General features: G+C 44.3%; 1 protein-coding gene across 5 annotated transcripts in view; it reads right to left on the bottom strand.

The window, feature by feature from the left end:
• Positions 1-395: 395 nt before the first annotated feature.
• The window catches only part of ZNF423 (zinc finger protein 423), a 251,573-nt gene continuing 227,439 nt past the window's right edge, over positions 396-24,529 (bottom strand). For all 5 annotated transcript variants that reach the window (XM_072980849.2, XM_078380450.1, XM_072980852.2 and 2 more), the window contains one exon: positions 396-1,145. In XM_072980849.2, coding sequence (XP_072836950.2) covers positions 1,116-1,145 — 30 coding nt within the window. In that variant the 3' untranslated portion in view covers positions 396-1,115. The remainder of the gene's footprint in view (positions 1,146-24,529) is intronic.

The following is a 24,529-nucleotide window of genomic DNA, read 5'->3' on the forward strand; positions in this document are numbered from 1 at the left end:
GCCTGTGTTCCCAGCCTTGCTTTACAAAAAATGTTATGTACTTCTCAAAAACAGATACAAGAGAGGGAATTCCACTGGGAGTTGGGTGTCCATGGACTACAAAACATTCCCCTGTATGATGTCTTCAGAATCAAAGAGTCCCCCACTTTTAATTCGCTGAAATGAAGAGATTGATGAGGTTTAAGATACATTAAACGAAATCATTCCACCTTCAGGACAGATGATGATTCCTTACCCAATCTTGATGCATCCAGTTTGACTTTCCCCACTGTAATGTTTTATGGGCCAAAGATTTAGGCAGAGAAAGCTTTAGGATTAAGAAATATTTTTCATCTGATGGATGATACTGTACACAGGAAACAACACCCAAATCAGAGGATAGATTGAGACTTCAGTGCTTGTCCAAGGTATTCCCTTTATTAAACGGTATTAGTTAATGCAATCAGATTAAGTCACATTTATAAAGCAGACCATCCAGTTGCACTGAAACCGATGATATTCATTACATAGGTTTTTATTTTTTTTATTTTTAAATCACTGTCCGGTGAACTGGCAAATCCAATCAAAGCATTAGTCTTTAATTGTTTTTTTTAAAAAAACCCAAAAAGTGTAAAAAAAAATATATTCAGACAATAGCCAAGCCATCACATCACGATGCACAATTACCTAAAATTGCAATTAAAAAGCAATTAAACAGGGAAAGAACAAAAAACAAAAACAAAAAAAAAACCAAAATAAACAAAAGGACAGAAAAGAAAGGGGGGGGGGAATCACTTCTAAATCTTGAACTATCCGTATAATACAAGAAGCAACAAAGGGCAGGAGCATCAAAGCAGCTTCCAATCTAGCAACTATAAATCCAGTCAGAAGCAGAAGCTTTAAAGTACACTAAGCTCGAGCAGGACAATAAAAAATACTGCGCATGGAATACTTTTAATCTCTTCCATTAATATTCATTTCCAGCTGCTTATAATAGCAGCGCCTCATGGCCAAATCATTAGAGTTTTACATCTGGGTTGCAAATGACACTTTGATTGGATGTAATGTTCAAATGGTCCTCCCTACTGAGCTTCCGTCAAGTCTTCTGCAGAGAGATGTCCTGTAGTGCCAGGGGCTCACTGAGCATGCTGGCTCAACGTGTGGTTCTGGAAAAAAGACGGGGAAAAGGAGACGTGCGTGAGGGGCAGAATAATAGAAAGCGAGCCCGTACCCTCCTACTCAGTCGCATTTATGCAGAACCCAACATAAAAGCTCTGCAATTATTACAGAACAAAATGCAATAAAGAAAAAAAAGGGGGGGGGAGAGAAAATGCGGCTAAGTAACAGCTGCCAACGTGACACATTTACTTTGAACTGATAGATCTGTTAATGCTGGCATGAACTTAAGGGGAGAGAGAGAGAGAGAGGAAAGCACAATGAAACAAAATACAGGGAGCCCAAGGGGTGCCATGCCGTGAGAATTTTGCTACATCCTGGCAAAACGGGAGCAGTCGGTGAAGATGTGCGCCTTTCGGGACTTCCTTCACTGGAACTATTAAGATGGGCACCTTCCCTTCACCATCTCTCTATTCCCACCTAGCATGGATAGAAGGTCTTGGCCAAAAGAGGAGACAGATTGATCATGGACACCAGCACCTGACAGCTGGAGGAAGACTTCAGCAACAGGAGCACCAGTCTTGTAAGACCACAGGAAGCGTCAAACCTATTCTGCCCACTCTGCGTTTTGCAGAAGAAAGGGGTTAAAAGACCGGCTGGGGAAAAGGGTGGCTGGACCGCACGCAACGGCTCGGTCTTGGGGAAAGGAGGACATTTACCGCGCACCCCTGGCAATTAGCTTCTCTCCCTCCATAAAGGGAGCGGCAGCCAGACCCCTCAAGGGAGGCATTACCGCTCAGACATCCTGTCTGTCATTTGTCAGGAGGCTAAATAAATCCTAATGCAATGCAGAAGTTGCATATTCAGTCTAATGCAAACGGAAGTTGTGTCTCAGAGTTACGGGCACCTGAGGGATGGCGTCTGGAATCTCCCAGTCCTGGAAGTGCTGGAGATGTTTTGAAAACCGCACAGACTTTGTAGGGAGCGCCGTGGCTGCTACACCATTCCCCCCCTCCCCGCTTTTAAACAGAGAGCTTTTCTCAACGACCCATCAAAGGACACAAGTCGCCTTCCCAACTCATGGCAAAGACTCCACAACTGGCCAGCCCTCTTCAATTTTGAGAGGCAAAAAGGCTGCCCGGATCATAACCGGCAATTGTGGGCAAGGCTGCTTGTTTGGAGTGGAAACGCCCTGCCTGTCCACATTTGCAATTTGGAGGAAATGTGTGGCTGCTAAACTCAGTGGAACAAGCTGGCCACCATTACTAAATCCTCAGTCCGTTCCAGAGGGAGGGGTGGGGCTCATATTTGTGAGCTTCCCACAAGAGGGTCCCTGCTGGTCTTTGTGTTGCAGGGTGAAAGCAGTTTCTTTTTCATCTTAGGTAATTAATTATTTTGATTTCCCTACCTAAGGTTCACCCGTAGAAGAAGTGCTTCCCTCACAACGAGATGCAAATTAATTTGCAACGCAATCCGAATCAATGGGCATGGCATTTCTGCCTCCGATCCTTTAGTCGTGCAAGTACAGAACATTTTAACTTTCCAGCAGTCTTCTACTTCCTCCTAAGCAGCCCTAAGTTAATCTGTCTGCCAGAAGAGGCAGGAAGGACCCTCCAGAAACCTCTATTACTGAGATGACATCGGTCTTACGAAAATTGTCTGGTGGCAACATTTAACTAATGGAAGCTCCATTTGCAGGCCTTCTCTCCTGAGGTAGCAATGACCCCATTTAAATACTTGGTACAATAGCTGATGAGCCGCGTACTTCTCCGGAGTGACCGCCAGGTGTCAGAAAAGCTGTGGCATTTCTAAACCATGTCAAAGTTATTAGCAGCATTGTGGCCCGTGGTTTTTCCTATGAACTTATGCCCAGTGATGCTCATTCTTCTGCACACCACCTGACAAAGGCTTCAAGAGAAAAGGCAGAGCCCACTGCTGTTTGAAAAATAATGTCTTGTTCAGGTTTTTTTTGCCATTAAAGCTGGAAGAGATGGAGCAACAACAGAAGAGGTGCTTCTACACGGCCTAACAATTCCACCAAAAACTACAGAGTAGATGAATGAGAAGTTCTTCTTCTTCATCATCATCATCTTAGAACTGCAGAGTTCGAAAGGACCCTATGGATCATCATGTCCAGCCCTTGTCACGGAGGCCCAGCACAGGACTTGAATTCCCAACCTTTCGCTCCGCAGGCAGAGTGGATTGCTCATGATTTCCTACAACTACGCCACGTCAAAACCTTCCTGTTCCAGAAGGCTTTTAATTGAAATAATATCAAGTGTGGGTCCTGATGGCAATTTTTAGAGTATATATTTAATTGTATTTTAATTGTTGTAAGCCGCCCAGAGACCTTTAGGGTAGTGTGGGCGGCATAAAAGTTAAATAAATAAATAAAATAATAAATAATAATGTGAAAAAAAATCTCTGCAGAAAATGAAATTTGTTAATGCTGCCACTAACTAAATTTAAGCTTCTTCCTTTTACACCAGACCCTTTACAGAACAATTGCTGGGCGGGGGGTGGGGGATGGGGGTGAATCCCCACTAGTTTGTGCCAGAAAGAATGGGAGATGGGAGGGGTCCTTGTCTTCTCCTCTTTTACCTCATCTTTTCTACTGATTGGAGGCAAGAGAGAACCAAACAGGGCAAGAAGGAGACAGAAGAGGAAGGCAGTACAACCATTAGATCCTGGCCGTGAAAGCCTTCGCAAATATATAGAAACAAAATTATGGCACTTTTATAAGTCAACAGGGTTTATTTCCGTGTGCACTTTTGCAGGCTGCAATTCACTTCTTTGGACGTAAGATTTCTCCTCTGAGGAAATGGATTACAATCTACGATTGTTCACAGACACATTTTGAAAGGGTGGGTGGAGGAAGATGGGAAAGCCCAGGGAAGTCCATGAGCAGATATACGACCTTGCCAGATGGGCTGGCTTAAGTCCCTATAGCAATAAATCAACTCTGAACCTGTAGATGAACACTGTGGTCCAGAACTGGAGGTAAGTGCAGAGCTGGTAGTTTAGTGTGTGGAAAGCTTGAGAATAATCGAAGCACATGAAAACAGGAAGGAGAACATTATAGAAGGATGCGCAAGGCAGGTCAGAGAGCCAACAGCCATCTTACGTTATAGCTTTTGTTGTTAGTCAATCAGGCAACACCCATCCAAAACAAGTCACATACTGTACGTATAAACACATCCTCTAAACTGGATGAATACCCTTTGGTGTTGCAGATGTTGTCAGTGGATGAGAAAAATGGGTTTTGAGTGAGGGGAGGAAGATGGGGGGTCTCCACTCCATGCAGTGAGGGGTCCTCTGCCCTGTGCTCTTCCCCCCAAACCCGCCCTCCCACAAAGAATCACAGTCTTCCTATCAGTGTTGCAACTTGGATGGAGAAACTGCAAGGCCTTCAAATGTTGCTGGGTTACAAGCGGCCTCTTCCTCAGCATTGATGCTGGTGGCTGTAGTGATGGAAATTAAGAATCTGACCACCTCTGGAGGGCCACAGGTTGCCAATCCCTCTTGCCAGTCTCCAAGTTTGGCTGTTCCAGTTTAAGTCATACACAACATTTACAGTTCACCACCCTTCCCTGTTTGTCTTCCCCTCTTGCCTTTCTGATCTTGTTAACCTGGACCATTCTGGGGGTTTTCTCCAGTCCCTTAAAAGTTTCTTTTGAGTTAAAAAAAACAACAACAACCCAAAGAAAGAGAAAAAGAGAATGCACAGAAACACTGGTGACTGTGGAGAAACGGTCAGGCTCAACCTCTAGTTAGATAGAAGGTGGGATGGCAAACTCTGTGCTGTTGGCTGAAGGAGACAAGAGAAAATGCTTGATGGCATTTAAGGCAGCTTCTTGCCTGGGTCTGTCTGGTAGTACATGAAATCCCGTTTATGCTGTTAATGCGTGCCGATTTCCCAACATCTCTTAAATCATAAACATTGATTGGGCATTGCAAGCAGTTCCTGATGGAAGCTCTCTTTTTTTGGCCTTTCTGCTCATGTGCAGAATGGCTAATCGTTACACGTGCTCCCTGCTCAACTCATTTCAATCACAACAATGCAGATATTCCATTGTCTCCTCGATCCATTTCAAGCACCTCACGGTGCAACAAGCCGGCCCGCCTCAGAAGCACAAGAGCGTGGGGTTATGTGAGGCGTTACACCCTATATCTGCAATGTATCCACGCATCTACACTTGTAGAGCCACACGTTTTCTTGGCCTTTAACTGCAATTTCTTTGCTCATCTTCGGTGCCGAGATTTTTCTTTTTTTATTCCCAAGAAGGAAAACACAAGAGGGTTAGCATTCTGCTGCCAAAGCCGAGGGCTGTGGGTGCTCAGCAGATCCATACTTATTTAGGCAGTGTCACTTAAAAAGATAATGCACAATCAGCACTAGCAGCGAGGCGTACGGTCCAGCGGCCGAGCACATGAATTCCCAACATGTGTGCCTGCTGCATTGATTACATCAGGCAAGTCAATACCGGAATGGTATGTGGCTCTAAATCTGATAATGAAGCTCTGTTCGCAAACCTTCTCTCCCCAAACATGGGTTAATGATACCTTCTACACACATATAATAGGAAGAACATGCTGTTCTTGTGAGCAAGCGCCCAGGCAAAAAGATGCAGGCTGATTACACTCAAATCAGAGGGCAATTCCAAAGCGAGGTCACCGCTCACTGCCCCAGGGAATCCCGACCCTGGCAGATTGTCACACCACCCCTCAATCCCGAGGGCTCGGAGGGGCGTTCACCAGGAAATAAAACCAGGGGCTTGCTTACATAATGTTCTTCCGTGAGGGAAGCCCCGTGGGTTGTATCCCGTCTAGCAAAAAAAAAATGCAAAACATCCTCCTCGCTGGAAGGGTAAGCAAAGCGTAGCTGCAGCTGCATAAAAACAGCAACAGACAATGCTCCAAAAAAATCACTTCCTGGATGAATACTAAAACCATCGTGCCCTGTTCGTGTTCTGAAGCTGTTAGCTTTAAGAGCAGGAACGAGGCTGTGAATTTTAGGATCCATTTTAACTGGATATAAATGTGACAGTGTGCCGACTTTAAACCAGAACCAAATGCTGCTTTTGCAGGCAAGAAAGCCGGACGGCAAGGGATGAAATGCAACACCCCAAGCACTCCATTGCCTGTGGTTTTTATCTCCCTGTCGCCTCCTCTGAAGACCTTTCCAGGAGAAACTGGGGCAAACTGTCCACTTGACTCTTTGGAGGCTGGATAGCTCAGTGGTTTCAACATCTGGTTGTGGAACCAGAGGTTGTGAGTCCAGTTCCCCACTGGACCTCCTCGGCAAGGGGCTGGCCATGATGATCCATAGGGTCCTTTCCAGCTCTGTACTTGTAAGATGAGGATGATAATGATAAATTACACCTACTGTTGCAAGTACAAATCCAGATCCAGAAGCCGGCTGGGATACATATATCTGGACCTGTCTGCCTGTAAATGGCCTCACCCACTTGCAAAGTGGTTGAACGTGGCTCGGTTTATATCTCAGGGTCTCTAGTGCCTACGTCACTGCTGTAACAGCATTTGAGGGGGCACACTTGTTTGGATTCGATTCCAAGCCAGGGAAGAATTTCTGCGGTAAATGATCCTTAAGCTGTAGCGCAGCTGAGTGCTATTACATTGCTACCTTTATGTTCCAAGGCAGGTAATTCTGACCTTTGGATTTATTACTAACAGCCAGGTGCTACGTGTAGCCAGTCAGCGTCCCATCTGGATACAAGCATCATACGCTAAGCAATTACTATTAGTTGGCTCAATCAAACTCTCTTTCATTGCTAAGACTGAGAGTTCAAATGGAGTGGTTGGTTGCTTGCAAATGGATTATGCCAACCAGTCTTCCCATGCAACTGAACCTTTTTTGGAAATCTAGCAGATAATCCCGTGCACTTTGTAAACCCTTTGCTGAGGAAATCCTTTTTTCTTCCTGTATATGGCTCCAATATTGCACTCACACTCTGCTCTCAGAAAAGTAATAAAGTCACTGGAGTTTAAGAGGGGAGTTAAGGAAGCAGTGGCAAGCCAGAAGAGTGGAGTAGGTGACTGGGAATTTTAGAAAATGTGGAAAAACTAAAAAAGCTAGCGTTTAAGCTGGGGAACTTCCATATTGCAGTCAAGAGCCTCTGCCCAGAAATTACAGGGGCCCTACAACAGGAACAGCTGAAAAAAATTAAAATGCTACTGGATGGGTAAGTGATGCTGGCTTGAGACTATAACACATGCATTTGATGTTGCTACTCTATATCCATTATGAATCTGGTGTGTGCCAGGTGTGTGTGTGTTTTTTTTCATTGTTTATTTGAGCTCCTGGAATCAAGATAAAGAAGCTACGATTCAGCTGAATTTGCTTTCACAAGAACAGAGATGAAGAAAACCAAAGGTTTGTGTGTGAAGGATGGTGGTGGATGTCTTTTATTTTTTGGCCTCCTATAGGTCATGTACATTCTCACCAGGAGGGTTATCTACGGCGAAGCTACAGGAGGCTGTACTAAAGTTTTCTGCTCTGCTTTCCAAAGAGGGAGGGAGGGAGGGAGGGAGGGAGGGAGGGAGGGAAGGAAGGAAGGAAGGAAGGAAGGAAGGACATCAGCTTCCTTGCTCCTCCTCCTCTGGGCATTGCCTCAAACTGTGTGCCTGCTGGAGGAGGTGGGGCTGGGAAGCGCTGAACACCTGTTTGGCCAAAAAACAAACCGATTGTGCCCAGCTCTATTCGGGAAATATGAGCTTAAGGCCCTGTTGGGTACACAGTGCCAGCTGCGTGGCTCTCTGGATCTTGGCTAGGGTTGCTGTGTCATAAGTTGCTGTGACGTAAGACGTTGCCTTGCATCTGGGCAGAACATCTGTCCATCTGAACCAGTATTGTTGACAATCACTAGCACAGACTGAAAACAAGACCTTCAGGATACAAAGCATGGTTCCAAATCCTGGCAGCACAACTTACACAAAGACGTGGCGCTGGGAGAAGGGGCAGGAGAAGGAAGCACAATTGCAAAGATGCTGAACTGCGTCTTCTAAAGCAATTCTCTTATACTAGGAAGCTATGATGCTCGGACCTTTTAGCTTAGGAAAAGGATGAGAAAGGAGGATCACGACAGAGGTGCAGAAAATTGCACAGGATATGGATAAAGTGGATAAGAGGAAGTGAATGGGAAACCTTTCTGGGAGTGGTGGAGAGTTTATATAAAGTGGAAGAAGGGAAAAACTGGGTGTGTGTGTGCATGGGAGCAGAAGGGGGCCATGTTCTTCCCACAGTGCTGAATCCTTCCCATAACAGCTCCCCGTCTGCCTGTTCATCATGACGCATGACACTGACTCCGATACAACTGGAAGCTCTTCAAGATATATACATATACAGTAATGGGCTTCTGCAGTGTGTGTATGGGTGCGTGTTGTGGTTGGAAACTGGAAAAGATTACTGAAAAAGGGAAAGGAGGCTGGGACAGCAGATCGGCATCCCATTGTACTTTACTATCTGTCACTTTTCTCTGCCCCACAAGAGGGAGATTAAGGGAAGGGCAATCAACTTTGTAGTCTCGGGCAGTTCATACTTACATACATATTTATTTTTAGACCAGTTTGACAGTTATCCAAAGGTTTAATACTAACAGATGGTCTGTCTTAAAGAGTCATATGCTAACGAACACACACTTCCGACAAAATGGTAAATGTACTCAAGAGCATGTCATAAACAGCTTTCAATGAGTACTTCAAATCCAATTTAGTTATCGTACTTCATTAAAACCTACAGCGGGTAAACAGAGCTCCTAAATCTAGGTTTTAATTCCTAGCCCTCATTGAAAAAAAGATTTAAGCTGGAAACATCATCTGGATGTTTGCTTTGAAGTGTGGCTTCATATAAAACAGCAGCAGCAGCCACAACAATGACCAACAAGGATGAAGAAGTGGCTATTTTCATATGAAGTGCCCAAAAAGAATTTTTTAAATGTTGTTGTACCTAATAAATACAATCAACCCTAAGGGCTAAAAATCTAATTTGCAGTAGGAAACATGGCAATTTCATTCCATCGCTAAGGTACTAGGGTTCTAGAAACAGCAATCTTTCCCCCATCTGCCTCTTGCTTCAGATCCTTCCTCAAAATCTACCTCTTCCTTGACGCCATTTACTTTTCTCATGCATCTACATCTGCATACCCGTACAAGCGGTGCTGCAAAATCTTTATTATTTCTGGGAAGAATTGGAGCCCCGCAGAGACCAACATACCGAGAAGGATTTCCTTGTGGGGCTCTCAATACCTTAGTTCAACCAAAAGATGTGTGTGTGCCTTCTTCGTGTGGACCTGGATGTCTTCTGTGCCACTCCATTCGTTCAAAGTGGTAGGGTGGTGAAGCAAGTATGTATGGACAAAGAAAGGTGTGTAGGGAACCCAATTTAAGCATCTGACCTGCCATGGCTGGGACAGGTTACTTGCTGGGCTGACCTCTTTTTGAAGTGCCACGACAGCTGTCCGTTTCTATCTTTTCAGTCTTTGAAGCCCAAGAAATAATCGGACAGGATCTTTGCCAAAGATATGTTGGTGGGTCTGGCAGTGCCTCAGAGATTCCATTAAGAACCACATTGCAAGGGCCATGTTCTCCTTTAAGAAACAACAATACTGAATAACATGCTGTTGTGAAGTAATGCAAAGCCCTGGGGAAAATTTCCTTAGCACAGCACTGTGGGGGGGGGCGAGTAGAGAGGATATTATTAAGAGATAGCCAGAGGTTCTCTGAGAAAGGGAGGGGGCAACATCAGGAAACACACACTATAATTCTTTCAAGCACCCACTGAAACAAGGCAGCTAATAATATACTCTCTCCAGAGACGGTGGGCTCCTGAGAATTTTACTTGGAAAAAGATGGATCTCCTCAACCTGGCTGCAATTTGTTTTCTATAATATCCATCGAGGATGAGGGCAATAAATTTCAGGACGAAGCTTGCACTCCCATCTCAATTGTGCCCTCAAAAATGCCGCAGGAGAAAAGGGCCGGACATTGAACCACCATTGGCAGAAGCACATAACAACAGAATATTTTCTATTGCTCACAACCCGGGTTCAATCCCAGGTAGCCAACTCAAGGTTCACTCAGCCTACCATCCTTCTGAGGTTGGTCAATTGAGTACCCAGCTCGCTCGGGGGCAACGTGTAGCCTGCATAATTAAACTCTGAACCACCCAGAGAGTGCTTTAAGCACTACAAGGTGGTAGGTAAGCAGCACACTTTGCTTTTTTTTAAAAAAACACACCTCATAATCAAGGTCTTGTTTATCACAAGTGCAGAAGGGAGAGAGAAGAATCCCAGCATGCACACACATATGCCAGCACACACATAGGCACACAGGCATGGTTTCTGTTGACAATAGCTGGCTTTTTGACCTCAACACAGACAGTCCACAGTCTTCTCGGGGATATAGATATATGCCATCTCCTTGCCCTGGCGTGAAATACGTAGAAAGGGCTTCACACACAAAAGAACTGGCTTCTGATCTCTGATACATCGGCATGCCCCAGTGAATGTAGTCTCATCCTGACACAGGCCTGCATTAGAATCTGTGTACGTGTGTGTATGAGGGAGGGGAATTTCCTCATTGTCATCTCTCCTGAAATTCTTCTCTCCCGCCCTCCAGTTTTCAATAGCTCTGAAAAATACTAAAGCTCTACTATCAAGAAAATTCAGTCTTGTTGAGTTGAGCTGCACACTCATTTAAAAAGATCTGCAGCCTTGATTTTCTGAACATACTGTATGTTGAGAGTAGAAGGGAACTGCAACAGCCACAATCCTGTTGCTCTCTCCACTTGCACAAGGCAAATGACATCAGCAGTGGCGGCAGGCTGTGGTTGACTAAAGACTTCCTTTTTCAGTTCAGTGTCCATGTGCCTTGCAAACAAAGCGATACAGCTTTGGGCACAAACTTTGAAAAAGGAAGTCTTTCATCAGCGGCAATCTGCCACTGTTGATACAGTCATTCCTGTTGCGCCGGTGGAATTGGCTTAAAAAGATTTTGGCTGGCGTCTGACAGCATTAGACTTCTTCTATGAATGAAAAAACACCAAACACAGCTAGCGGTTTTGGGGGGAATGTTGTCATGAACTGCATGCATGGTTCTTTACACTAGAAATGTGATAAAGATTTATCAAAATTGACTTAAAGGACATCATTTTTAAAAGCCTTGTGGCCTTTTGGAGACTATCTGGCTAATCACTTTGTACACCAAGTATACTTTAAATAATGACAAAAGTGAACTTAGATAATATTCAGTATTTAGAACTTTGGAATGAGATACAGTAAAAAAAAATATACAGTACACATCAAATTTAACTAGAAAATGAATAACATGTGAAGGCAAAGAACACGCTTGAATAACCGGAATGTTAACCATTAATACAAGACATAATCTAGACACAATCTGCATTTTCTGGTGCATCAGATCGTGAATACTAAACAACTGTTCTAGCACCAAATGGGGGACAATGACTTTTTGCAGCAAAGCACCCCTAATCCTTATTTAAGCCATGAGATATGGTGTCACATTGGTTAATTAATTTGAATTCTGCAGCTTCTCGTTCCATCTGTCCCTTGAATCTGGGCCAGTGTTTTCTGCTTGCAAGGCTGCCATAACTTCATTACAATGGCAGCTGAGCATCGTTTCCTGGCTATGCTGCACTGGTGCAGCTGTTACTCTGCCCCATGGTACACAAGGCTTGGGGGCAATTCTTAAGCATTTTTTTAAAAATTGTCTTTATTTAGGTGGGACATAGTTTCTGCAAGTAGACCAATTTAGCAGGGTAGAGAAGACTCCAAATCGTACCAGCACGCATCAAACAATCCTGGCACAACATGCCGTGCTGAGGTAAATGGAGGCAAACAAAGATTATATTCTCAGTTAAGTCAGACTGTGCAGGAAAATTTTGCAGTGAGACAATTATGTTATCTGTTGCAGTGTGTGTGTGTGTGTGTGTGTGTGTGTGTGTGTGTGTGTGTGTGTGTGTGTGTGTGTGTGTGTGTGTGTGTGTGTGTGTTGTGCTGTCAATTGGAACCAACTTACAGCAATCTTAATAGGGCTTTCAAGATATTTAAAGAATTGTGTGTTTTCATGGTTGAGCAGGGATTCAAACCCTGTACTCCAGCATCCTGGTCTGTGACTTTATCCACAACTACAGTACACTGGGAATCCCCATCTGAAGAAGTCGAACAAAATAAATCTGTTGCAGAGCAGACAACGAAGAGTCTTGTGGTACCCTAGACCAGCCGTTCTCAACCGTTATTTATTTACTTATTTGGCCATGGCTATGAAAATGCTATGAAGGAAATATAGGCCAAATCAAGATCGCATACACCACATAAAGAACCTTATAAGGCAGAGTGCTTCCAGTCTGTGTGAAAGGCTCCCAGGGATCCAAAGATCCCCCCATTGAGAATGGCTGCCTTAGACAGGAACCATTTTGACCTGACATTAAACTTTTGTGGACTGTAGCTCAGAAACTGGGTCACAGCCCACAAAAGCAAGTATCAAGAGGTAGCCCTTAAAGTACCACAACGTCTCATCCTTGGTGGTGCAGCAATTCCATCAGAGTGGCAAAATTCCTGATGAAAGTTGTTACCTACGACTTCTAAGCCCAAAGGCTGTGTTACTCTGAATATTGCTACCAGTTACAGAAGAAGGGCAGAGAAGAGTTCCTGTTGGTTTCACCACAATGAGGAAAAGTTATGTATTTGCATTAAACAATACCATCCTGGAAAAGGAAATTTAGGAGGACGGAGGTTTCCCCCCACACCAGCATACCAACTGGTGATTTTGTTGAAAATGTGGCCCATCTGGAGCACACAAAGTGCAGATATTAAAAAGATAATAAACCTCTCTACAAAAGGAAAGGTCAAACCATACCATTGTACAAATGGGGTTATATTATGGAAATATTTCATCAGCTCACACAGTATATCGTCAGTGCAGTTTCTAAGCACAGATCTATGTGGTGGTTGGGATTTTTTTTCTTTTTTGAAAAATAAGCCTGTTTTTTTTTTTTAAATTTAAACGATGCCCTCTTCTTTTGTTCTGCCTGACCCTCGCCAAGCTCCGTCCTCTCGGTCCTCGAGGGGCCTTTGGCTGCTGCCCCCACCTCTCCAAACAAGGAAGGGAAGGATCTTCATCTGAGGCCAGCATGGGCTTCCTTTAATCACATCTGCTGCGGAGCAAAGCGACGCCGAGGCACTGCCACCGCCACCTGGCTTTGAGAGGCTCGCATTGTGGGACTCGGAGGCGGCTTTCTCTGGCCGTGTCTTGACAGGCTTGCAAGGAGGAGCCCGGGACACAAACTGTGGCTGTTTCACATTGAAGTGACATGAGATACGCTGTGCCGGGTTTGGGCCAAGGGACTGGAAAACTCGAATCGCTTCTCTCTCCCCCCCCCCTTCGGAAAGAAGAATGTGCCCCCCTTTTTTTATGGCAGATCTTTGCTGTCATAAAACAGCACTGAGATATTAAAAGGGGCAAAAGGAAGGCCATTTAGAATTCCTTACAGGCGGCACTGAAGGTTGTAACACCTCATTGCCAGTTTTGCCAATGTGTGTGGCCATGTAGGGAAAACACCCCTATTTGTTTATTGCTGTATGAGGTGGGGGGGGAAATGAGATGAAAATTATCTCTTCTCAAGAGAAACAAAGAACAGATTAAACCTTTCCCAGTTGCAGAACGGTGCCGTCGGTGGAGGGTCCTGGGGCCAGAACACCTGGTAGAAAACTCGCCACTGTTGCCCACCCCAGTTCTATAGCCTTTCCAGACCCTGCCTCCCCAGTGCCTTGTTGTCAGATGCTTTTGTCTACACCCCACCCCCAGCTGCTTCTGTCTGGAGTTGGCATAGTGGGGGAAGGTCTGACCCCTCAATCTCATTGTGTTTAAATCTGGGCCTACACTAATCAGGATTAACTGGCCTGCCCACATTCCCTCTGCACTGACTCTCCAAAATAAAATAAAACAAAAAACCAAAAACACCAGCTTCCACACCAGAACCCTTAATGCACCACAGCGGTTTAGGAACTATCCCCCCTAGAGAGTAGGGTTTCCCATCCTTGGGTCCTCAAAGTCCCAGAAGCCTTCATTGCAAGCTGTTCTGGCCAGGATTTCTGGAAGTTGTAGTCCAAGGACATCCGGTGACCCAAGTTTGGGAAGCCCTATTCTAGATCGTGGTCTTAGGTCATACAAGAGTCCAGTCAAGTGTCTTGGGACTCCCCTCACGGGTCTACCTCAGGAGGGACAAGCAGAATGTGACCCATAGGTCTTTGCACTGCATCTACAGAGGAAATGACAGTGGGCAGGCTGCAATTTGGAGACCCTCACCCACCACTAATTTTCAAATCCCCAACTGACTCATAAAAATCACACAAGGCTTCCCCATTTTCCCCCTACCTAGAAAGACCTCAGTTAATTACCAAATTAATTGGAGGTATGGTTTGGTGAGCACACCCTTATCTACTTGATAACCTCCATGTGTACTAACTGCTACTGTAAAGTTATCTCATGATCAGGCGAGACCCATCCCTGTCTCCTTTTCTACCAGTCAATTATGCCCATGCTGAGAACCAAATAAGAATGGGATAAACCTAAACCTGGTTCATCATCCACATTAAAATTAAGCAACACGCTCAATGTGCGAGGAGAGTCAAAAAGTATTCAGTTCTGGATTCATTAGACCAGAATGAAGTTCACACGTGTGATTGTCCCACACCTCAAATGGGACCATTTAGTTCTCCTTAATGTAAATTCCAGACTTGAGTGAAACAACCACATTTTTTAAAACCGCCAAACGCTTTTATCTGTTTCTTATTTGAAATGACAGCCTCTTTAAGGCATGTCATTGCATTAATCTGAATGACTCCATCATGGCTCTATCATTAGCGTTTGCAATGAAAAGGATCAGGCAGTTGATTAGAGGGAAGCCTGAGACTCTATAAGCCAGTCCTGCTGAGAACGGTTGTTAGATAAGCCAATGAGGAGACTCAGCAGAAAGCAGTTTCGTCTTCAGATAGTCCTCCCTTGCTTCTCTCTCAAAATGACAGCCTGGCAGAGAGACTGAGTTCTGACGTTTGCTGCTGTCTGGTGAGTCTTCTCTTCCATACGACAGGCAGGCTTCTCTACCCATAACAGCAGCAGTACCCTGGACAGCACCGAGCAGCCACCCTTTCCAGCGCTCTGGAACATGGTGAGAAATGGAAATGGCAACCAGACCCTGACCATCATCCCTACTTGGCACATTTTCTCTGGGAAGTACCCAGAGATGCTACGTAGGTGGCAACACTGGTCCTGGAACTTGCTCTTATTAGACTTCTGTGTTTCTTCATACATGGAGAAAGGGTGAAAGAACCCTTTTCATATGCCTGAGAAAGGCACTCTTGTACATCATTGACGAATGGGTCCTTTTGAAGAAGACCAGAGAGGTCTTCTCCTTTCTGTCCATCCACTAAGGTTGAATTTTGGCAACTGTCCGGCTGCTGGGAAAAGAGATATAATCTAGACGTCTCCCCCCACCCCATGCCTTTCAACTGTTTTAATCCAATGGTCGTTTTGACAATATGCTTCGCTGCATTTAAATATTTAATTTAATATTATAATGATTGTGTCCAGATGTGAATGCTGAACTACAAAGAAAGCTGAAAGAGGAAAAAAAAACCCCGATTCATTCATAACATGGTGCTGGAGGAGAACTTTGAAGACAACACAGCCCGCCAGCAAGGCAAACCAGTGGGTGCTAGAATCAAACCAAGCCTGGGTTCTCTTGACTCTGCAAGACCTGAGCCAGGCTGCCAACAATAGGACCTTCTGAAGGTCACTGATTTATAGGGTCACCACTGAGTCAGAATTGATGTGACAGCCCATCACAGCAAGATTATAATTTAAGGAGGGTGTTGTTGTTTTTAGCAGTATCTGGTTTTAAAAACATTTTGTAAGCCTCCCATACAGGCAGCAGCACCATTAGCTTTTCTGATTTATTTACTACAGATCTGCTTATCCCATCCTTCAGCCAGCATCCCTGCATACCTCACGGAGGGACTGCAAGCACTTGAGGACCACTACAATTTAAACTGGCCCGAAGTTTTTATTTTTCTATCAACAGCCAAATATTCCGAGAACACCGATTCCTCTTTTAAGCAGCCTGGAGTGGTAAACAGCTCCTTTTAAAAAACTTCCCAAATGAAAAAAGCAGAGCACGCCTTTTTTCTCTCTCAAAAGGTCAGTTCCAGCCTTTTTAAAGAACAAATAGCCTTTCAGCAAGTCAGATGGACGAAAACCCCAATCAGGTAAATGGTCTGTGTAATGGTTTTGAACAAAGGTTGTGCTTTAAAGAGTGCCTGGGTGGGGGTTGTGATACAGCTGCCAGCACACACACCAAACAAGACATTGCAGCGTGTAGCTCTCTTTCTTTCCTTCACACAAGGAACTCCCTAATACAGATAAATAATAAATGTGGCCAGGGATCTCTAACTGTATGACTGCTCCTTCTGTAAGATGCCAGGAAAAAAGGCCCAGGAAATGCTCCATTTTTCCCCCTGATTAACCAATCTTTATTCTCATAAAGCAAAGTTTTGTACATGAACGATTTGAAGTAGTCTTTGGTGGCAGACGTGGTCTAAGTTCCAGCCCTCCGAAACCATAGGCAAAGAGCAGAAAGATAAGTTGTGAAGACATACCTAATTTGCTATGATGGATTGTGTGGATGCTTCGGTGATCAAAACTGCAGCTGAGACCTATTATATTTAATGATCTAGCCTGTTCCTGTGAAAACACTCAGGCATAGATTGTTATGTCTGGACAAGCAGCCAAGCTTTTGCTCCGGGAGTAGCAAATCATGCGATCGCTTTCATTGACGGGTTCAGCCATGACTGTGGAATGAAGTCACCCTTCTGCCTTGGATCACAGCTACTTCACAGCTTCTTTGGGAACATACGAAAGGGTTCACACCACATCAGATTTGTGAACCTCTTCATTGAAGACTATCTACACCAACCTTCCCAAATGACACCGGACTTACACAATTTATCTGAATTTGGAAGCCACGCTGGATTAGCCATGGTTCGTGTTTGGATGGGAGATCACCAGGCAATACCAGGGATCTCCAGGCACGCTATATGGACATATAGATATATACTATATCTTGCAGGATACGAGTATGAATATCAGCACCACAGGTGCCTGTAGAAACCAGACCCTCCCCCCAGAACCACCCTGTCGATTTACAGCTGTCCATGCAGTGTATGGGGACATTGTCAGTCACAGTGTGTCAATTGTGGAAGTAGCCTGACCGGTGCTTCCCTGCCTCTCCGCACAGCCAACCACTCCAGCAAGGAGGCAGAATAAAGAGTATCACCACTCAGCTGCTGAGTGGTTGGCTTTGCGGAGAGGCAGGGAAGCACCGGCGAGGCTACTTCCACAATTGACACACTATGACTAACGATGGCCCCCCACACTGCACGGACAGCTGTAAGTCGACAGGGTGGTTCTGGGGGGATGGTCTGGTTTCTGCAGGTACCTGTGGTGCCGATATTTTTATTCGTATCCGAGGGATACAAATACACATATCCCATGTCTAATAGGTACACTATGTGAACTAGTGTGTTGCATTGCATAGAGTAGTGGACCAGGACTCAAGAGACCTGGGTTTGAATCCCCACGTAGCCACTGGGCATACCTCAAGTGAGAGTCCCCTGGACTGCAAGGAGAACAAATCTATCCGTTCTGAAGGAAATCAACCCCGAGTGCTCCCTGGAAGGACAGATCCTGAAGCTGAGGCTCCAATACTTTGGCCATCTCATGAGAAGAGAAGACTCCCTAGAAAAGACCCTGATGTTAGGAAAATGTGAAGGCAAGAGGAGAAGGGAATGATAGAGGATGAGATGGTTGGACAGGGTCATCGAAGCGAGCAGCATGAATTTGACCCAACTCCGGGAAGCAGTGGAAGACAGGAGGGCCTGGCGTGCTCTGTTCCATGGGGCCACGAAGAGTCGGACACGACTAAACGACTAAACAACAACAAATACCTCAAGTGACACTTTCAGGTGTTGAATGGTGACAGCCAGACTATTTTAGGGATGTTCCTTCCTGCTTCTGTCCAAGTCACTCTTCCTGGATATTTTGGAAAGATCCCTATTCAGTCATTGATCCGAACTGGCCAAGACCTAGATGTGCCAACTTACAGTATTACATAGATCAGCTCTTGGGCAGGCCCATAATGTGGAAGAGAAAAACATTTCAAAGTTCCCTTGGGATATCTTTCTTTCTTACACCTTTGTGGGACCTGAGAGGGCCGATGAAACCATTTCAGCCTCTTGGCAGAATGTTTCAGATATTGCAAAGCCTAAGTAGATAGATAGCCCAGAACAAAATATTTGCAAGCTGATCTCAGAGGAATCCTTATCTATGGAATAAAAAGTGGGCTATTGAATGGTGGGCACACAAGCATGGTCTCCTTGAATCCGAAATGCAGAGATGTTACCTAAATGATTGCTAATATTATAATGCCCAGACTTTAGTGTTTACTTTTCTTTCGCCACGGGCCAAACAGGAAGGGATATTTCTGGTTGGGGAAGGCCTCCAAACACAATTTGGATTTCCAAAAATTTTAGAAATTTAACAAATCCAGCAGCTTTAACCTACAGCATTTTTGCCTAACAGCCATAAAAAGCTGATTAGAAGCTAGACATGGCTGAATAGAATGGCAGCATTACCACATTAACTTTGCCATCTATTTGCTTTCCTCTTCTCAAAACACAGCTATTGCAATACCTTTTGGCCTTCCGCAGCAGCATGGGACATAACTTGCTTGTTTAAGACATCTCCTCCTAATTAGAACTTGGTAAGAACAGGGGCCTCTGGCATTAGTGTTTGTTAGTCTCTCTTGCTCTCTGCTTGTAATGCGCTAGACAGCTGGGTTGCATAGCAGCAAAGTATTTCTATTTCCAATTGTGTTTCTAGTTGGAATTACTGGGTATTTAATTTTATTCATTTATTTACAGGTTGCCTTTAAAAAGAAAACCTGGTGAATGATTGTAGATGCATGCATGTCTGTGCAGACTGCGACTTGCTGTTGGACAAGCCCAAAAGGGAATGTAAACCACTACAGTTTAGCACAGCCACGAAGGCTGCTGGAAAATTTTAAATGGTCAAAAAGAGAAAAAAAGGTAAGGGAGAGATCATAGCTCAGTGGTAGAGTGCAAGCTTTGTGCATGAAAGGTTTCGGGAGCTAAGTGCCCCAGTGAGAAAGGTCAAGTAGAAGATGATGACAAAGATCTCTGTCTGAACTCCTGAAGAGCAAACGTGAGTGAGAGCAGATGATGCTAGCTTAGATGGAACAAGCAACACATTTCATGGAAGGCAGCTCTGTTCCAACAAAGAATCAACTCAAATGTTTATAGTCAACTTCACCAAACTTTTTCTAGTATATCTTTGTGGTACATCCCTTGGTCCATGCTTATTCGACACCAGTGGTTTCCAACCTTGGTTCCCAAAAACCCTGGCTGGCACAGCTGGTGGTGAAGGCTTCTGGGGATTGCAGTCCAAGAACATCTGGGTTGCCCAAGCTTGAGAACCACTGTTCTATACCTCCATTCATTCCTACCCCATCTTCCAATGCAATGATGGATCACTTGCTTCTCTGAATCTCCATGTCTTCTAACACAGTGGTCCCCAACCTTGGGTCTCCAGATGTTCTTGGACTACAACTCCCAGAAGCCTTCACCACCACCTCTGCTGGCCAGGATTTCTGGGAGTTGAAGTCCAAGAACATCTGGAGGCCCAAGGTTGGAGACCACTCTTCTAACACACCCCAACTTAGTTCACCGACTGTCTCCAAAATGCAAAATACGATCCTTTTACAAGCATGGCTCATCATATACTCAGGTGGAGAGGGGGATGCATTTCAGCATTTAGTTGACTTCCACAAAAAGAAAGTTGAAAGAACGCATCAATGTCACTGGTGGAAATTCCAAGAGATGGAGAGACCGCATGGTTGGTTCTATCTGATGAAGCCAGGTATATTTCAAAGTATGACTGCATAGGGTCTTAGTGCACATTAGCAATGTTTTATGCATGCATTTTTGCATAGACATGTGTCAAAAAAATCCACTGCCTTTGCCTCTGCGTAGGTGAGGGTTTGCTCTTATGTCTCAGCTGACTTGGTGTTAAACAGAATACTAAAGTAGCCACAAGAAAAAGGTGAGTGAAATGAGACTGCATGGACACACCTAGGAAAAAGCACCAAGCTCAAAGGGAGAGCCCAGGTTTTGCCTGGAAAAGGTGCCAGGTTTGACCATGGCATCACCAGTGAAGGGGCTTCAAACAGCACATCAGGAAGAGATTTCTGCCCAGATCCTGGCAAACTGCCACTAGACAGGGCAGGCACTTGGGGGCTCAGAGGTTAATGGTCTCGGGGTGGAGGGCTTAGAGTGGTGGGCTGATACTTGAGAACCTTGGTTTAGAGGGAGACTGGTTGGGAGTGACCTTGGGCCTGCCACAGTCTCTAACCCCAACCCTCCTCGTGTGGGTGTTGTGAGGATGCAGAGGGAAGGGAGCAAGGCATGCACACTGCTGTGAGCTCACAAGAGAAAAGGGAGGGAGAGACATCTGAGAAACAGATATACAAATCTAAAGGAAATGTGAAATATCTGTACGGGGGAAATTGTCTCACCCAACATCCCGCCTGTGGAGACGTGTGGCTCTTAAGAAGCAGAGTTGCACGGTCTTCTCCACAAGGCAAGGAAAGCATAAATTCATTTGCAAGAACTCATTCCACAATTGAAGTCTGTACAATACAACCACACAAAAATGCTGGAGCTGCTGCCATCCCTTTATCGAGTTCTGACTTCCCTTGTCTTTTTCTCTGCCTGTCCCCACAAAGCCACTGAGGAGACCTTTTTATAGCTATGCATATTTTTCATCATGTGCCCTCCTGGTCACTGGAGCAACAAAGTTTACTCCTTATATAAAGTAGTGGCATCAGAAAACGAGGGAGCTATGTTTGGCAGTGGCGCATCTGGAGGTGCTGAAGCCAAGGCCAAGCATTTGGACACTTACGACAAGGAGCCGTGCTTTCCGTAAACACAACTGATGCATATACGTTGTCTCTTGGCTGCACATACTCCTGGCCATCTGTTGGGATGGCAAGATGCCTGTACAAAACTTGGTTGGATCTCTGTCCTGGGGGCATGAAATGCCAGACAACAATAGTTTTCCGTGGGCACTCTGAACAGCAGCTCCACACTCTCCCCCTCCCTTCACGTCAGAAGCCCTTTCCCGATGCCAGCACTCAGAATACGTGCCTTTTTGTGCTCGCTCACCCGTGTTGGAATTTGGCCACACTTCAGTGCACTGACAATTCAACCAATGGATTTCAGCTGGATCATTTTTCCTTTCCCTGTCTCCTACCCCCTACCAATGCCAGGTATTCTGACACATGTAATAATGCAGTGGTATGCACATTTTAGTAGCCAGCACTGTCGTTTTAACAGACTTCCAAGCAGACAGGGATCACCAATAGGACTGGGGATTTCAAAGCTGAATCTGTCCTTCCTTGAGAAGTGCCCACATTTTAATTTCGATACAGAACCTACAAAAGGTGCTGTTAGGTGGATGCACAGGTAAGTTTTCATGCCACCTTTCTTCAAACAAACTCAGTTGGCTTATGTGGCAGTATTTTTTTTTTAAGGTAGCAGCTGGTCCAACGCTTTGTGGCCCCTTAGGAATTATTCCACATTGGTCTCCACTAAGTAAGACAGGGGAAAGACTCCCATTTTTAAAAGTACATTTAAAAAAAAACCCAAACTATTCTAGAACACAATGACACAATGTTCCGTGTTTCATATTTGCTCTGCATAACCTTCGAGTCCACCTGTGTTTTGCACTAGCTTGGATAATCTTAAAACAAAGTTTCAGAATTGCTCAAGGCAGTTTGCCATATTTTGGAGTTTGCAGCTCAGGTCTGCCCTCATGTAGGTTACCAAGACACTGCATCCATGCATATCCATAGTGCTTCATGCCAACACACACAAAAGAATATGAACGTACCAAATCTCTTGAAGCAAGGTGTCTGAATCAATTGTGTTTAGAATTCATTGATAACTTGTACAATAAGAAGAAAGAAAAGCAGGAAAAAGCTAACTAAGACCTCCCACATATTGTACTCCCACAGCAATCTTAACTAAGGTTAGCATTCAAAAAGAGTTCTCTTCATCTTGGTGGTATTCCACAACAGTTAACAAGTAGCTTTGAGCTTCCAACCCCAAGAATCAATCTAGATATGAAAAATTCAATGACCTTCCCTACCTACCACTAAAGAAAAATCTTACTGTATCTCATTTTGAAGAAACACCCTTTGCCTCCGAGATGCAAGAATACAAAGATTCAAGGACTGTTTACAGAAATCCTCATTTGGAATGAGTACCACCTAAAGGATAATAACTTGGCTGGAACTAAAAATGACAAGCAACGCCATCCTGGCGAATGACTGGACTAGAGATGGGTGTTGGGTCACCTTTCAAGAATTAAATTCTGTCTTAGCTTCAATATTGCCTTTTAATCGTTGTAAGTTGCCCTGGGTCCTTTTAAAGGAGAACAGTGGGTTAAAAATAGTTTAAGACAGACAGAGAGAGAATTGATTGATATAGTAGGTCTAGCAACTGACTTTATATCTTTTCTCTTGTTTAAGAGCTTGCTAAGGACATGGATACCCAGAGTGCTGCTCTCTGAGTCGGCCAATAATTTTGGTGGACGTACCCGTTTTTCCGTGTATAAGAAACCCCCATGTATAGGACGTCCCCCACTTTTCTAATCCAAAATTAAGAAATCTATGTGGGGCTTAGCAAGTGTAGGGGGAAAGGGATCAAAGCGCTGCAGGATCGCTTTGATCCCTGCTTTCCCCTCCACTTGTTTTGTTTTCTCCTCAGCTTACTTCCGTGGATAAGACAACCCTCAATTTTTAGTCTAAAGATTTTAGACAAAAGTATAGACTTATACACAGAAAAATACGGTATTTATAAGGTTGAGATTGTAGCCGTGTTTCTAACACTCATCTTTGGACTTTTATTTATGGACATGTTTAAACAGTGAATCAAAGGATAAAGTAGTTTCACACAGAGGAAAAGACCTTAGTTAACTTGAGTTCTCTGAGGGCTGGGCAGAATTGGGGTTCCCAAAATAGTGAAATCTCCTTTCAAAACTTTGAAAATACTAGAGAAGCCGAATGCCTCCTAACATGTAATGGATTTGCAGCCAAAAACAGACTAGAAATGATGGTTAAATGCCTAGAGCACTGTTAATTTTTAATTAATGTTAGTTAATTATCTCATGGTGCCTGACTGAGACGCACTAACAGGGTTGGAATGGATTTTGTTTTCCTTGTAATTTATTAGTTTTATAACTAATAATAATTAAAAATTAAATGAAATGCTCCAAGCGAATTCTGTAATAAACCTCTTTAAGAAAAAACACTGTAATAGTAACCAAATCTGTTACACTGACTGATTTAAGTCTGAATTTAAAAGGAACGTAATAGATATTCTGATGAAGGCATGAGTGAAATTATGATGATGGATTTTAGGGTGTTCTGTAGTTTTATGGAAAAATAAGGAAATCGTTTTTTAAGGGAGACCAAGCAGGGGATAAAAATCATAGGTAAAGGTAAAGGTTCCCCTTGACATTTAGTCCAGTCGTGTCCGACTCTAGGGCACGGTGCTCATCCCCATTTACAAGCCATAGAGCCCGCGTTTGTCCAAAGACAGTTTCCGTGGTCACGCGTCCAGCGCGGCTAGACATGGAATGCCATTACCTTCCCACCGTGGTGGTACCTATTTATCTACTCGCATTTGCATGCTTTTGAACTGCTAGGTTGGCAGGATAGCAAACTTGATGGCAAATCATAGAAAAAAAGAAGTAACAAAATAAATGCTTTCCATCTAATTTACCAAGAGTTTGTGGTTTGTTTCCAGAAAGAGTGTCTCTTGAGGTTTAGTTTCTAAGCCAAGCACAAATTGTGAAATACAACACAAATTATACTAATGAACAAGCTGTTTCTTTTCGGAGCCACAATTCAGGATGTATTAGAAATATTCTTTCGGGGTGTGTGTGTGTGTTTTGCTTTAACCTGAATTCTGAAATGTGTGTTGTTGTTGTTTTTAGGGAAAAAAAATCTGATTGTTGTTGTCCTAAAAAGCTAACACATCCAAGCTCTGGCCTTAACGTACTCTTCACTCCCCAACCGTGATTCCAGCAGATATTTGGGGTGCTCTTTCCCAAACCACCTGGGGTCTGGTTTAGTGCATCTCTCCCTGAGGTGCATGTCCTGCCACCCCTAAGTGACCAACCTTCGACTCCCGAGGCAGGGGCTCCAGGACTCTGGCAGGGCCCACAGGTGACCTTTCCCTTAGGCCCCTCATTCCACACA

The sequence above is a fragment of the Pogona vitticeps genome, chromosome 10 (assembly GCF_051106095.1).
Source record: "Pogona vitticeps strain Pit_001003342236 chromosome 10, PviZW2.1, whole genome shotgun sequence".
Lineage (NCBI taxonomy): Eukaryota > Metazoa > Chordata > Lepidosauria > Squamata > Agamidae > Pogona > Pogona vitticeps.